Raw genomic sequence first — 15,990 nt, 5'->3', positions numbered from 1 at the left:
TTCAGGTGAGGAGATAGGGGTCCTGCAAGGTCAAGTAACAGGACCTCTTTCTTTCCTTCCTTACCTTCCTCAGAGGCCACAGGGCCTGTGGACTGTGTGTTGAAAGACATCTCTCCTAGTCTGTTGGAAACGTTTCACCACGTTAGCAGGAGCTTTGGTGTTCCTCCAGCCCAGGGGAGCCAGGGCTTCTGTGTAGGATCAACAGGGACATAGACCATTGCATTGTACATCTGAAGTGTGGGAGAAAATAAAACAGAATATGAAGATTTGGGTATTTGTCTTGGTTCTACCATGGGCTGAATGACAGTGAAAGGGTGCAGGGGGTGAATGGGAGGGGTGAGAGGCTCTGGAGTTTTCAGGGCTGGGGATGGTCTCTCTTGGGCAGGTTCATGATGCCATTGGAGCAAGTGCTCCTCTCCTTTCTGGCTGAGGTTGTGCATGGCCTTCTGGCTGCAGTTCAGCCTTAGTGGCACTGGTCCATCCAGGCTCGTCACCCAAAGAGAAACTGTAGGGACTCATTCAAGGATCAGCATGTCAGCATACTGCTTTCCTAGGTTTGTTTCCTTAGAAAGTCACTGGTGGTCAGCAGTCTGCTCCGCTGTGCAAGCTGGCCGTAGCCATCAATATTCCTTTGAGCTCCTCAGGTTGAAGGCTGGTGGCAGGTTTGCGGTACCAGAGGGTCCTGAGCCTGGTTGGCCCTTAGGGGTGTGTTAAAAACAGGTGGTTGTGGTGGGCAGGTTTTCGGAGCTGGTGGGGCAAGATCTTAGCTGCTGTGGGTGAAACTCTGGCTCGGGTGGTCCGTAACTGTGTGCTAACAGGTTCTCGTCATGTGCTAAGAGCACACTCACCTTGAGCTGCACTTGCTGGCCATCGGTGGTGGTGGTGGTGTTCTCTGGGATGCTCTGCTCTCCGAGGCCTTCCTCCCTGCTGCCCTTTCTCTGCTGCTGTCCTCCATGCAGGGACTGCAGTGGAGGCTATTCCCCCCAAACCCACCTCTCTCCCCCTGGGAAAGCAGGAGCACTCTTACCGGACCCAGGGCAGTGGGCAGTGCCTTGCCAGCAAGAAAGCAGAGTGGGTGTTTTATTAAATATGCTTTAATCCGATTGCTTGAACAGCATTTTTAGCCAGGCGGGTGGTCTGTCACACGGATGGGTAAAAACTGTGTCTCCACCAACGCGGGCAGGCTGTGGATTAGAGACAAGGCGTGTGTTTTGTGAGGAATAATGAGAGCCTAATTTTAGAACGGCAGCAAGGCCAGGCTCAGATGTCTGCCTGGGCCCTGTCCCAGCTCCTCTGTGCTGCCAGAAACTTTGCCCTCCCTTTCTTGGAGTGAACTGTATCGCACCTTTTTATGCACAGGCTGCCCTGCAACGAGGCAGAGCAATTCCTGCAGTTGCTTTGCTTTGCTAATCCTCTCTGAAACCACACACAGGCCAAGAGATCCCCTGGTCCCTATGCGGCCAGTCTGTGTTTCCCCCCTGAGAAATTTGTTCTGTTTCTTTTGCAGATGCAGCTTCTGGACAAGTTCCCTATTGAAGGAGGCCAGAAAGACCCCAAGCAAAGAATCATCCCTTTTCTACCAGGTAATGCTGTGGGGGAAGCCCTAAATAAGATGGGTGAGAACAGTTGGGGACTGCAGTTCCCCAGCCACCATCTCTAGTACTTTTTGTGACCACTCTTACAAATGCCTTTTCCCTGGGAGCTCGTACATGCGGCCTTGTGATACCAGACCTCCCCTTCCTCCTAAAATAACCGACATAGTGTTTAGGGCTCCCAGGGGATCTTGCATCAGCTGTTCAGGTTCAGGTTGGCTCGTGCCCTGCCACACAAAAGGCATTCGATGGCTTCTGGGGGCTGTGCCTGTGGGGTGCCACCAGGCAGCCTGAGCCTGGGCCACCAGCTGGGAGGCCACTGGAGACTAGAGGCACTGTCATCTTCATTTCTGGATGCTATGGCTCTGCAGGCACTGTTACTGTACAATGAGGAATGAATAATTAGAGCTGCCACTGGGATATAAAGGAAACTGAAAGAAGGTTAAATGCAAACAGGGATTTCTGCAGTGCTGGCCAAAAAGATAAATAAATATCTCTTTGGCCTTGAGCCACTGTCCCTCTGACAGCTTTCAGAGAGAGCCGGTACATGATGGATATTATCTCCTCAGGGTAATGGCACACACTTCCACACAGCTTCTTACGGCAGGGATGGCATCGGGGAGATGAGCCAGACCGCAGCATGCTCTTGGAAATGCACGCTCAGGCCAGCTCTCTATTGTCTGACTGCATGATTCTGGCTGTTGGTTTAAAGTTCGGCTCACTGCACTGCCTGCCAGAATAAATGGAGTATTTTCAGCCTGTTAAAAGGTCTGTTCTGCCCTTAACTATAAAAAGGAGATCCCAGCTCTTCCCCAAAGGGTCTGTAAAGAGAGGCTGGGATGGGGGGGCTTAGGACTCTCCAGGAGCATGCTGCGGTCCCTGACATCGTTTGCAGGCAGAGCAGCTGCTCCAGATGTGTGGTGAGCACAGCTCCACGACTGGTGGGGAAGCAGGGACTTGGAAACTAGCAGTGCAAATATGTGGGGAAGCAGGGACTTGGAAACTAGCAGTGCAAATATGTGGGGAAGCAGGGACTTGGAAACTAGCAGTGCAAATATGTGGGGAAGCAGGGACTTGGAAACTAGCAGTGCAAATATGTGGGGAAGCAGGGACTTGGAAACTAGCAGTGCAAATACGTGACACAAGCATCAGAGCTGCAGTAGGGCAGCGCGGCAGCCTGGCAGCCTCGGCAGATCTTCTAGCAGACAGCCCCAGGACTGCCGTGCTCTGTGCTGCAGCCAGACCTGCAGCCAGGGGGAGGTGGTGTTGCCCTCCATTTCCAGCCTGGGGTGAGGAGTCCAAGCTGGGCTCTCTTTCCAGCTGTGCCACCGACAAACTCATAAAGAAGTTCCGTTGTGAAACCTCTGTATGATGAGGATGGATATTGTTGGCCTGCCTTTCTTGCTGGAAAGCATTTTGAGGTCCTTGAAAAGCACTGTGTAGGAGTGCAAATGGCTTTAGGTGAGGCACTGTAGGAAAATCTCTTGTCTGCAGGTAACAGTTGCTCCTCCTGTATTGACCATGAATGGCCCATTTCTTTTACTTTGTCCTAGAAAAATGCTGGCTGAATGCAGGTGACTGATGCTCACTCAGCCTGTGATGCATGTCCTGATATACGGCTGGGTGATACTTGCGGAGGATGAGATACATCCCATATGCCCATTACAACACTTCCTACCCTTCCCACCCTTCAAGAACATGAGGGAGATGGTACTGCTGCATGTCGTTGAAGGGAAGAGTTATATCTGGAAAACATTTGGGTTGACTTAGCGTCCCAAAGAGAGAAGCTGCCAGAACAGAATACTCTTCAGCTGTATTTAATTTAAAATTTCTGTGATATATGCTCTACTTTTGATATCGAATCTCTGCCTCTTTATTGTTGAACTGCTGAAAAGCCCTTGTTGCTTTACTTGGGAACAAGGTGACTCAGCTAAATGTCAAACAGTGTCAAACTCTGTTAAATAAACTAGCTGCCATAATTAGAATACGCATGGCATTTCTGCAGCTGGAGCCATGGATTACTGAAATGAATACCTAGCTATAAACTCCCTTAATTAAAAAACAGCAGGGCAGATGTTTGTGCTTAAATCCTACTTTTATGAAGATGTTATGATCTTGCTTGCTTATTATGGGCCTGATTCAACCAAGCTGGAATGACTCTGCTTGCTGGGTTCTGAGTGCCTGGGGTTTGCCCGTGACACTTGCAGGCTCGGGCATCTTCCCCCCATCAGGTCTGGTTTAGGAAGCTGATGTGTGCCAGCCCATGACTTCCTGCTTGTCCGCAACACTGTAGTGCTCTCCTGAAATAAAGGCATGATCTGAGCCAGGGAGCTGAGGAGCCACCTTCGCAGGTCACTTTGCCGTGGCTGAGGGTGCGTGTGGGACTTGCTGGCAGGTCACCCGTAGTGTGGTGCAGCTTGCAGCAGCAGCCCGTGCAGCCACTGCTCCATAGGCAGAAGTGGGTGGTGGTGGTACCTGAATCAGCGAAGGGCTGGAAAGGAAGAACTGAGCATGGCTGCAGCAGATTGGGCCAGAGGGCCACGTGGCCCTGGGGGTGGCCCGTTGTGGGTCCCAAAGGAGGGGTGCAGTTTCTCCCTCTCTATACCCTGACTGTTTAGCAGTCGCAGCAAGGGTTGGGGGATCCAAGACAATGAGTCTGTTTCTGGCATGGAGAGGGAGAGGAGAAGATGTCTAAACCAAGAGATGAATGGCCATTGGGACACCTGCCTGGTCTATCCACGATCATCTGGGTGGCAGAAAGGGTGTACAGAGGGTCTCATTGGGTGAAAACAAGCTCCGGCATCTCCTTCCCACAGGGAAAGGGCTAGTGTGTGCTCAGCTGTCATGCCAGTAGGATCAGGAGCACCAGTCAGCTACGCATCTGGAGCAAGAGGCTAGACAGTCCAGGTCCTGTTCCTTAGGCGCAGTCACGCTGTGTCTCGGCTTACCCTGCACAAAGCAGGGATGGTGGTGCATGATCCTGATTTGTGAGGAAAGCAAAAGGTGTCCCGCTGCCCTGTTCAGCTCCCAGCTGTACATCTCCGTCCCTCCCACTGTCTGAACAGATCACGGATTCCTTGGGTACTAGAAGGTGTTTCACTGCAGGTTTCTTCTCCACCTGGGTGAAAATGGCTGCTGCTTTGCTGACTTGTAATGTGTTGGCTGTGATTTTTGCAAGTTCAGAGCCTTGCCCTCCAAGGAGAGACCGTACTGGGTCCAACAGGACAAAAGTGCAGTTTTTCTTTCCTCTAGACACCTTTATCTTATTTTTATCAAATTTTTTTCTTCATATATATTTTTCCCCTTCTTCGCTCTTACACAAGTAAGGACTCTACAGCTTTCAGTGCCATGGAGAGGAGCAAGGAAATAATAAGCAGTTTCAGGTAGTCCTGTAAAAGATGTCCTGTGGATAACTTTGAAGTTTTGTTTTACTTTTTGAGAGTCACTCCCCTGCCCTCAATTTTTCTGTGATTTTTTTTCTTTTAACCATACAGAGAAGGAAAACCTGCTATTTTTCCTTCCCTTTCCCCATTTTATCTTCTTCCCATGACTTTTCCCTTTCTTCTCTCTGATTTCCCTTTTTACTGTTGGAAAAGTCTGCATCTTGGGAGGTGAGGCAGAACAAAACCGTTTAAGAAACCTATTTTTCTGGGGTGGTCAGAGACCATTTTTGTAGTTGATGGTATGAATTTTTTGTGTGAGAGTATGGAGAGAGACTCTGGAAGAGTGAGAATAAAATTTGCTGCAAAAAAACCTTTCTAGACCAAAGACGGTTTGTCACTGTAAGAAGACACAGATGGAAAGCGCTGTTTGGCTGTACCAGTGTGGCTGCTGGTTGAGCCCATTTGCAATGCACTGATTTCTCCGTCACCTTTCCTGCTGCATATCTGAAGAGTGATCTTTGTAGTGTGGACTTGAAGCTTTGCTCCCTCCCTGTCAGATACTTCTATATCTGCATCAGCAGAGAGAAGAGGTTATGGATTTGGGCTCCCTATTTCAGGGATCTTAAGGTGAATAATGAAAGAACTTCTGCTGGAAGGAGAAGAGTGGACTGCTGAGCTTCTGGAGAACATGGCAGCAAATACAAATGGCAGAGACAGGGCAATGCAACTCTGGGATTAACAGTTTTGCAGTGGTTGACTCAAGACTTCAGGGCTTGCATTGTTTTTCATTTCTTTTGGCACTAAATGGAAGAGCCATCTGGACACAAAGCCAAAGTTGGAGGGATGTCAGCTCTTCTTGCTCCACTGTGTCTTCCAGAGGGTGGCCTTGGGGAAAATACACTGCACAGCATAAAATCATCCTGTCGTGCTGGCTACTGGGCTGCAGATCCCTGCCGTGGAGAGAGGCTTGGGCTTTCCATGGCATGGAGGGCTGGGCACTGATGATGGCAGCCCCTTGCACTTTCTACTCAGATTCCAGCTTGGTCCCTGCCTGGACTTCAAAGCAGTTTTGAGCTCTACTGAAAAAACACAGGAGATTTTTGCCATAAACTGTTCTGGAAGGGGAAGATCCTTACGGGATGCCTGCTCTGCAGCTTCCCTGCTGCCTGGAGAGGGAGACGTTCTGCTCAAGGAGACTGCTTTGTCTGGTTTTCCTTACCCTTGGGATGCTGAGTCCCATCGCAGGGGACCAGGGGGGCTGGTGCAGGCTGCCCTACCAGCTCACTCAGGCAACTGCAGAAGCAACACCCTGGCCTGGCTCCAGTCCCTGCCTCGAATGCTTGGGAGCCTCTGCCAGAAAGGCACCTTTTCTTTTCCTTTCTTTCCCACTCAGATTTTTCTCCTTCCTTGATTAGGGTAAGGAAAGAGGAAACCATACTTTTCATGCCACGTGCTACCAGCGGAGCTTGGTGGCTGTGTCCTGGGGCACCAGGAGGGATGCCAGCATGATGGATGAGATGTCAATGAGCCGTTGTCTGGCCTGCTGTGCCCCGATGACCTGCTTTCCCCTGCCCCACCCCCGGAGAAGAGAAACACCCCAGGACCATCTGAAAGGGGTCACTGGGACTTTCTCTTTCCTCGGCCCTGAGGCAGTGGGAACACTCGGTGCCCCTGCTGAGGCATTTTAAGGACAGGCAGCACACACAGGGTGGCTGGAATATCCTTGCAGGTAGAGCAAGGTTTGGCCCCCGTTTTTGCTCCTGAGCTGCAGCATGTGGCTGGTGCCAGCGATGGTGGGAGGGGAGCGGGGGGAGCTGCTCTGTGCCAGGAGGGCTTTGCCCGACTTTAATCTCTGGGCAAGGCTCCCAGTTTCCCAGAGAAACCCCAGCCTCTCCTCCTCCCCTGCCCGAGGTGTGCTGCAGGCTGTTCCCCCAGCCAAGTGGGAGCCGGGGGTGCAAGCCCCAGCCGAGTCTAGTCCCGTGTGTGAGTCAGGAGGGCTGGGAGAAGGGAGAGGTGCGGTTGCAGAGGGTGTGGGAGGCCATCCCAGCACCGCCCAGATACCTGGGGCTGGCGAGGGGTGCTGGCAGGCGGGGAGTGCTGGCGGCGGCTGGGAGCCTCCCCATTTTGCACAATGCAGGAGGATGGGGAATAACCTCTCCCCAACGCTGGCCGGGACCTTCCTCGCCTCTGTTTCTGCTGCTCGCAGGCCGCAGTGGGGAAGGAGATCTGCCGATGAACTGCATCCCAGGTGGATATGTCTGCTTTTTGGGTTTGGCTTGGTGTGTTGGGTTTTTTCTGCCCACCCCCCCCACCCCCCCCCACCCCCCCCCGCCCCTTTCCAGTGCTGTCTTTGGGGAAAAGGAAGCCGAGCAGAAAAGCTTGAGCAGGTTTGCAACAGCAGGATTTCATCCATGGTGATGAGAGCAGGTTTTTTTTTCCTTTGGTTGTGTATATTCTAGCTTTGCTCCTTTCGTTTTTGCTCTGGGCTGGAGGAGAAACTGCATTTTGTTCAGAGATCTTGGGCAGTTATGCTTGAGCAGAAGCAGGGATGGCAGGCTCATCCTAACAACCAGCGCTGTGGTGACCTTCAGATCCAGCAGATCCCATTCCACCTGTGTTGAGACCAGGATCAGCAAAATTAGGACGTGGCCATGTGTAATTTTGTCAAAGGTGCTGTGTTCCGGCACTGGTCAGTGCTTGCGAGGTGTTTTCGACGTTTATTCTGCCCACCTGGGGAGGCAGGGGGCACGGTGACTGTAAAGGAGCACACTGGCTGAGGAGTACCCTTGGAAATCTCGGAGATACTCTTACTGTAGGCTGTATTCTCCTTTGGAGAGGTGGTTGCTAGCAGGACATTTAAAAGGAAAAGCGTTCCCTGTCCTTATTTTTAGCTGGATTTTGTGTGCAAAAATATTTAATTTCAAACTTCTTTTCCATTTTTTTATTGTCTTGCCCTGCAGCGCTCTGTGCCAGGGCAACAAGGTGTTACTAAGTGATTATAACTTTTCTTTGGAGTCATTCAGAATTCCTGACCTACACAGAAACAAACAGTGTTGCAGCAGTTCAGAGCCAGTCAAGAAGTAGCTTAGAGGTTAAAAATTATCTTTATCTTAGACCCAGTTATATCTTACTTTTTAGATTAAAATAATATGAATTAAGTTACCTTAAACTGTGTTCTTTCAATATGCAGGGGTAGTCTTGCAGGTGTGATAGGCACACACACACACAGAGAAGAGTCTCAGGTGTCTGGTTTGCTCAGCCTTACCTGTCTTAACACAAATAACCAAGATATTGTACTGTGCTTTTCTGAATATGGAATGGCAGAATTTCTTAGATGGAGAAAAAGGACCTCTGCCCCCCTATCCCCTTCCCACCCACCTGCTGTAAATCACCATCACCGTCCCCTGTCCCCACCTCAGAGGGGCTGCCAGGAGGTGGGGAGGTGGTCCATGGCACTGTGCATGGGATGCTGGGGGCTTGAACAGCTACAGAGAGCTTTTGGGGGGCCACTCTATAATGCAATATAATTTCCTTCTAATGTACACGTTTTCAATTTTCCTGCCTGTTCTTTGAAAGGGGAGAGTGCCTCTAGGTTTAAAATGAACTTATATTTGAGCCAGGGTAGTGTGTTAGCAAAACGGCTAACAGGTCCTTGGCTTGTTTCCACTGCAACTTATTTAGGACTTGGGTGATGCTGAGCTTCTGGTGAGCTGCTCTTCAGCAGCGTCTTTGTTTGAGAAAGAAGTTTCTATTGTTTCTTTCTATTTTCTGCCTTGCTGGGAGAGCTATTGTGGAAAATTCATCTCCTGTCTCTCACAAGAGGAGAATGGATTTCCTGTCGGCTCCAGGCTTGAAGGGAAAGCAGGGGCTGCCGGGAGGAAGCGGCTGTTCCTTGGTGGGGCAGCAGGAGGATTGATGATTTCGAGGGGGTCAGGCAGGCATATTATTTTCTTCAGGCTCCGTGGAGATATTTTTAGGGTTTAAGTCTTTTCTGGTTGAAAGACAAAGTCGTCAAGTGTGAGGTCATAGGATGCCCTTAGGCTGCTTCCTATTGAAGAAGCTGCGGAAAAGGCAGCTGCCAGCGACTGCCAGCTTTCAGAGCTGCCCACTGAGGAAGGGGCTGCAGCGAGCCCCATGTAGTGGGGTGCAGGGGGGCTTTTGGCTTTGCATGCTGAGCCTGTTTCACAGGTGGCGTCAAGCCTTCTGGAGGTCTTCAGGCATTAATAGGGCGTAAGCCAAAGGCCTGGTTTCATGGCAAAAGGAAGAAAAAGGGGGGAAAAAAATAACGATACTGGCATCTGCCCAAGTACCTGGACCTCTTTCCTCTCTTTCAGTCTCTTCTAAGTCCTTTCTTAGCATCCAAAACCCACCATCTGGCAGCTGAAATGAGGGACTGGAGTAGGAAAAACCTACAGAATATTTTGCTGGGGCTTGTACCTGCTCCTCTCACATGGGTTAAGAGCTGGTGTGTTGCTCAGCCAGAAACCACCTCTGGGCAGAAATCAGCATATGCAGAACGTGATGTGCCTCTCATTAGACCATTGGAGTCTCCTGATGAGCGTTTTCTAATGATCAAGCCACAATTTCAAGGGAAAATAAGGAATGGAAAGGGGTTTTGGTTTGCTTGAAGCCAGAGCTAATGGGGATTATTTTTTTAATTTTTTTTGGTGCTGGATGCTAGACCAAAAAGGCCAGGGCAGGTTTTCAGTGCAGTATAGCTGCTTGGACTCCTTGGGGAAATATACAGATATTTTAACTCAGAAATTAGTTGGATTTTGATTTTTGTTTTTAAAGGCAATAAATAAACACGGTTATAGACTTGAAAAGCAGTTTGAGCTGCATTGGGCTTCTCGTTTCCTCAGGCAGCCGTTCCAGATGAGTGTGCCCTCTACTACTATAATTACTTTTTAAAAATAACTCTGCAAGTCTGTAATCTAAAGTGGGTGGTATGTAGCAAGTCTGAGAGCATTCTGCATTCAACCCACAGGCTGGGGAGAGGGTGGCTTTATATAAGGGTTTGCTTGTCTTCGTCTCTGGGTTGAAATCTGACTTTTTCCCACAATCCATCGACAAATGGCCCATATAATGAAAGTGCTTTTTTACGTGGGAGTCAAGCTTGCAGGGGCTCGGATGGCTTTGCAGCCCCACAGGCTCTAGATAGCCCCTCTGGATGTTACTTCTCTGCCTGATCTGCGTTTGTTGCATTGAGATTTAAGCTGCCTGGGCAATAGAGGAGAGCAGAGCCCAGCAGAGATTCACAGCGAAGTAATAGTCTAGACCTCTGAATCTGTTTTCAGCCCCCATTGCCTTTTGGCTGGACCAGCTGATTTATTTATATACTCACATGCCTAAAATAGGTTCTGATTATTTTTTTCCTGTGGATTGGAAACAATGAACCTGGGAATTTGCTGCCTGATCGCAAGTGATTTCTCCAACTTTACTTTCTCTATCTATTAAGCTTTTTGGGTGCTGATGTTCTTAAGCACGGTGTGTTTGCAGACCTCCCTGCTCCACAATGCAGCTATTTTCAGGCTCTAGTGAACACATTTGTCCTTACTCATAAGGGGATCTTTATACTCAGGAGCAGAGTGAGGGGATACTGCGGGCAGGGATTTGCCAAACTGAATCTATTTCCACTATAATGAAATAACCCATGGCAGTGTCTGCCCCCCTGTGATATTTTTTAGAGTTGTAGTCATGTTTAATGGGAAAGCTGAGGTGAAGAGAGGGAAGTAACACGGGGATTAGAAAGGGGAAGCCAAGGGAAGGTAGATGAGGAAAATAAAGTAAGTCCTAGAAGTGGGAAATTCAACCCTCTTGAGCTTCTCCCATTCAGAAAGGTGCTAATACAGGCCCCAGGCTTGTACTCAGGATGGAGGTAATTAATGTTTGCTCTCAAATTTCCTTGGGTCTGAAGTTAAACACTTTCACCATGTCATTTTCTATCAGGATTTTGCCACCTCTAAATAAAGAGTAGAAAATTGCGTTCCTTCTGCTTTTACATCCTAAGCATTGGCAAGTTCAGACTTGCAGGTTTCTTCTTGTATTCAGCGCTCTGAACAGCACAGGGCTAGCCCGGAACAAGCAGAACGTTTACAGTCTGGTTTGGCCTTTGCTGGGGTTTTATTGGAGGTGTTCGGGCTGGTGGGCAGGTCTCACTGAGTGCACCGTTAGATGTGATTCCCACCAGATCCTTCCAACTCTTCCCACTGAGCGCAAGTTAGCTTAGTACCCTCTCAGGCAAGCAGCAGAACCATCAGGCCAGAGTACAGGGTAAAGGCCTTTGTGCCTATTCCCTCTAGGCTGTGTCGTCACCACTGGTCTATTTAAGTCATTAGATGCGGGGAGCAGAAGGAAAAATATTCCTGTCTTAATCTCAGCTCCTACAAAACAGAGCAGATGCAGACTTGTGTGTTTAGCAGATTTCCTCTTGGGAAGAGAAGTCTTCTACAGATAATAATCCTTTTAGCAACATCTCCAGTGAACGGGGCTTTGTCTGAAGAACAAAGAAAAAGTCGCAAGCTTGAAATATGCCTGAATTTCCTGAGAGCGCTCGCTGCTGCGTGCAGGCAGGAAGCTGTGTTAGTCTGGTTTGGATGTTTGCTCTGAAGTGGCATAAACAGAGTGTCGGGTCTCCCGGGATCCTGATCTGACCCATGGACCAAGGGATAGGGGTTCCTCTAAGCTGCAGATGTGAGAAGGACTACTGTAGTGAGGAAGTTCTCTGCGCATGTCCCTGACTATCCTGTCTCCCACCTGGCCAAAATCCACACTCTGAAGATGCTGGGTGGATGCAGGAGCTGGCAGCAGGGATGAGCGGTGCAGCCACAGTAGACCCAGCACGCACGGGTGTTAAGCTGCCAGCCAGCAGGGAACTCATTTCCTGCACAATTATGAAAACAGCTGATCTGTAACATTTTAAGAAGGGCGAGAAAATACAGGGCAGGGGAAGGAAGGCCCTGGCTACATAAATATTTACTTTTGCACAATGTCCCAGCCACCCCCTTCTCTCAGGGGCTGGAGAAGAAGGGGTTGCTTGCTGCTGGCTTTGGTACGTGGTGACAGGGGAGGGGAGAGCCACCGGTGGGCTGCCTGCAGCTGGAAGGAACACACTCTCCACCAAGCAAAAGCTGCTCTGCTGGAGTGTGATACTGCCCTGCTTGACCCCCCTGCTGCATCCCACTGCCAGGGATGTGCTGCTGGGCTGCCACAAGCTTGCTTGAACCACCTGCATGGGCCTCTCTTCCTCCTCCTTGGTCTTGCTCTAACAAAGTCAAGCTAGCGAGGTGCATTCCTGCTCCTTCCCGAGAACAGCCTTGGGAAGGGATTTGGGGAAATGAAGGCACAAAGCTTTCAGGGTAGTGCTGCTGCAGGAAAATGAGGTGTCCAGGATTTGGGGACTGCAGCGCCTCGTGTTATGCCACCATATCATACACCCATTACCAGCCAGGTTTGGAGCAGATGCGAGCCACGTTGTGTGCAGAGGTGGCACTTGCTAGACCTGATTGAAAAAGACCCTCGTACACAGGTCAAAAAAGGACCTTCAGAGGTAGGGAAAAGATTCTTCTTTGATCATAGCATTGTTCAGCCTGATATAATCCTGGTTTTCAATTCCTTTCCCTCACCCTAGACAAAACTTATTTTTTCCAGCCCTGTCAAAGAGAGGGTGAATTGATGCTCTCTGGCTGTAAATGCTGTTTGTTTGTCCTTTCACTAACCCTCCTCAGTTGGGGTGTCTGGTGCAGTGCCATGCAGATGCTGTGTACATTTGACACAGTATCTGACCGCTGGAGCAGCTCCGAAGTCCCTCCTGTGTGTACTCAGCGGGTGGAGGGAAGGCTGCTGCGTGCTTTGCCTGAGGTCCAATTAGTCTGTGTTTGTAACCAGGATTGCACTGTCTAAGCCATGTTTCTGCAGTACAGCAGTCTGCCACGGTTGCGTCAACATGAGGTGACCCGTATGTAAGGAGATTCAGCAAGTCCCAGTAATAGTGACACTGATCTACTGGTGGGTCTCAGTGTATTCTGCTCTCCCCATACTGTCTATGAAACCAGAAGAGTTGGAATAGGTACAACTCAGGGATTTGTTTCATGCAAGTGGGTGATGTGGTAACAGAGGTACCTCTAGCCTGTCCCCCTCCACCTCTTTCATCAAGGAATATTGGCTAAGCTCACTCCCCAGGACATGCACCATCACTCACTGAATAAACACGAGGGATTTGTGTTGTGGGTTAATTCTGCTGCTGGAAATCAAACCCCATCCGTGGTCAGATGACATCTTTTTTCTTGGAAAGGGACCAAGGTTAAGAAGACAAGGAAGGCAGGTGAGTTAAAATATGTCAAAGTCTCTTGGATGTAAGTAAAGAATATAAATAAAAGCCTTTTAACTTGGCAAAGAACTTCAGAGTGATATGGTCAGGTTCAATTTAGCCCAAACATTGCTTTATGCCATTAAGCTGTTATCAAGTTTTGGTTCAATTGCAATAGTTTTATGGCTTCAGTGCAGTGGGAACAGTTGCAGCCTTTATGCAAGTAAAGCATTTCCACCAAAACGCTTGCAGTGAAGACTGCTGTATTGTGCAGGTACCTGGGAGTGAAACTGCCTGGAAATGAATAGCTGGGAAGGTGACCTTCCCTAGCTCTTTTCTTTCTCCATTCCAGAGTAACTACACAATCTAAGGATTTATGTCAGGAACAATGAGGGGATTTAAATGAGGCTTAGTTTTACATTCTCATTAACGAATCCTCAAACTTAGTAATAAAAGCTTAACATTTTTACTTATTTCCTCTTAAGCTTCAAGCATGTCTGATTCAGCAGTGTCTTGAGATGATTTGTCGGGATGAGAACATAAGTCACATCCCTCTTCCTTTTGGGATTAATAGGGAACTAGAATAATCTTGTACCCATAATATTATTTCAATTGGGTTTGCATAATAGCCTGGAAATTATTATACTTGATGCAGTGTTTTGTAATGATGATGCTTTATCCTTTGAAGTTAGGTTAATTCATGCCACTGTGTCAGATCCACACAAATAATAAAAAAGTTTTCCTCCCCCAGTTTTTCTTAACTAACTCTCACTTTCTGATCCAGGTTTTACTATGGTCAGTTAGAAGTGAATGGATTTTAATGCTGTTTCTGCAGATATCCATCACCATCATAACCAGAAAAGTCCCATTTTACAGTCAGTGTATTTACATGTCAGTGTGGCTGTGGGTTTAGGAAGATCCTGGTGTTTCTAAGGAGTCTTGCTGTGTGCATGCCTGTGCTCAAAAGCTCTGCAGAGCATGAGTAATTCCACCAAAATCACTGTAGCTGACCCTCTCTGTGAGCCAAGGTTTTCCACATGCGTCCGGACCCTTATTCCTGGCTTACATTAGAGAAAGCGACAGAAATCAGCCCCCCCTGTAATTACTTACAAGGTGCGAGCTAGGCACATATGTAAATATTTTCAGGGTCACAACTTAGCTCTTTAGTTTTAATTTACTTTGTTATTAGTAATCGTTTTTGAAGAGATTGAAAATCCCACCCATAAGTTTCCGTAGCGCCAAGCCTCCTCAGCCTTGAGCTCTGCTCCCTGTGGTATCATTGCATTTACTGTTGACTTCAGCAGGAGCAGTCACAGCAGGTCTGAGTGCTTTTGAGAACCCTTTCCCTGTGTTTTTCTGTATAAAGCCTATCACTGTTGCTGCCAGATTATGTGACACTGGGGTTTAAATTTACTTAAGAATGAAATCAAACTGATAAGAAGGCTAAGATGTAATAAAGCTAAGCAAAGTAAATTTGCTTTCTTTCTAAGACAAAGCGACTTTCACAAGGTTTTAATTTTCTCTGGCCCAAGTGGAAAAACAGTCAAGTTTGGTTAATTCTACATGTGCCCACCGGGCATGTGTCCATACCGCTCCTGTAAAGCACTGGAGATGATGTCCTGCACCCATCACCACATGTGGACTTACCCAAAGCATGTGAGAGCAGGTGAATGGGGCTGGCATGGGGCTGGAGCACACTTGGTTTCAATTTCTGTGTCCCCCAGCCATAGGGTATGATCTTGGGAATCATCAGTTAAGCTCATGTTTACTCATTAATTCTGCCCAAGACTCATCCTAGTTTTCTCCACTGCCAGAGGTGCTTTACAAATGGGAAACAGAAGATCTGGGGACTCAGGTGGGGTGTAGAGGGTCCAAATCCACCCCTGACTCTCTGTGCTTCTTTTACTGAGGACAAAGAGAGACAAACTAGAACTGCCATATCTCCCCATGGCATTAGAAAAATAAATTTATAAAATATTTTGTAGCATTAAATTACTGCAGCGCTAAAGTCCTTCTGTAATTACCTGTGCCTGACTGGTGTCTTTATTAGTGTGCTTAAAGCCTCCATGCTCACATCTGTTTGTAGATGTCCTCCGGAGCAGGGTGGTCTCTTGCTGTAGCAGTGATGATAAATACTTTGCTCTTATGGATTAGATTATTCCTTGCAAGTTGTTCTTTGTTTCACTGGAGGTCAGCTATACTCATCATCTGTTAGGATTTGCTCCCCTGGGCCCTGTCCGTCCGTCCCCCCCCCCCCACTCCCCGGTTAAATCAGATCCTTTGTTCTGTGGCTGTAGCAGAAAGGAGCGTTCCTCCAGACAGCTGTGAAGACAAAAACGTGCAGGCATGGGTGTTGCCTCTCTCTGCAGCTTTCTGCCTCTCTTCTCCCATCGCCAGCTCCCCACGCACGATGCTGGCTCTGAGAGGTGGTTGTGTCCTCTCTGTACCATCCATTCCCCGGTTCAACTCCTTTTGAAAAGAGAGACCAGATGTTATAATCCTCTGGTAAGCCCTAAAATTGGCAGGGGTTTTGTGTTTGTTTCCCTCCTCCTGTTTTATTTTCATAAGCCTATAGATTGACTTTATTTCTCTTAAAGGTTTTTAGGCAGGGAGACTGCTATTCATCCGCTTTAATTAAAGCAGTATAGGGAATTAGGCCTTTCACAGGGGTGGTTCTGGTGATGGCTCTGAATGTTTTTGTTAGTTT

General features: G+C 48.5%; 1 protein-coding gene across 1 annotated transcript in view; it reads left to right on the top strand.

Annotated features, from left to right (window-relative positions):
- Positions 1 to 15,990, top strand: part of SH3PXD2A (SH3 and PX domains 2A) — a 268,519-nt gene that overhangs the window by 77,420 nt on the left and 175,109 nt on the right. Inside the window, exon 3 of the mRNA XM_037400226.1 lies at positions 1,508 to 1,583. Within this exon, the coding sequence (XP_037256123.1) occupies positions 1,508 to 1,583 (76 nt within the window). The remainder of the gene's footprint in view (positions 1 to 1,507; positions 1,584 to 15,990) is intronic.

This window comes from Falco rusticolus, chromosome 9 (assembly GCF_015220075.1).
Source record: "Falco rusticolus isolate bFalRus1 chromosome 9, bFalRus1.pri, whole genome shotgun sequence".
In the NCBI taxonomy this organism is placed as follows: domain Eukaryota; kingdom Metazoa; phylum Chordata; class Aves; order Falconiformes; family Falconidae; genus Falco; species Falco rusticolus.
Note: the sequence above shows the minus strand (reverse complement) of the source record. Positions and strands in the feature narration are given on the sequence as shown.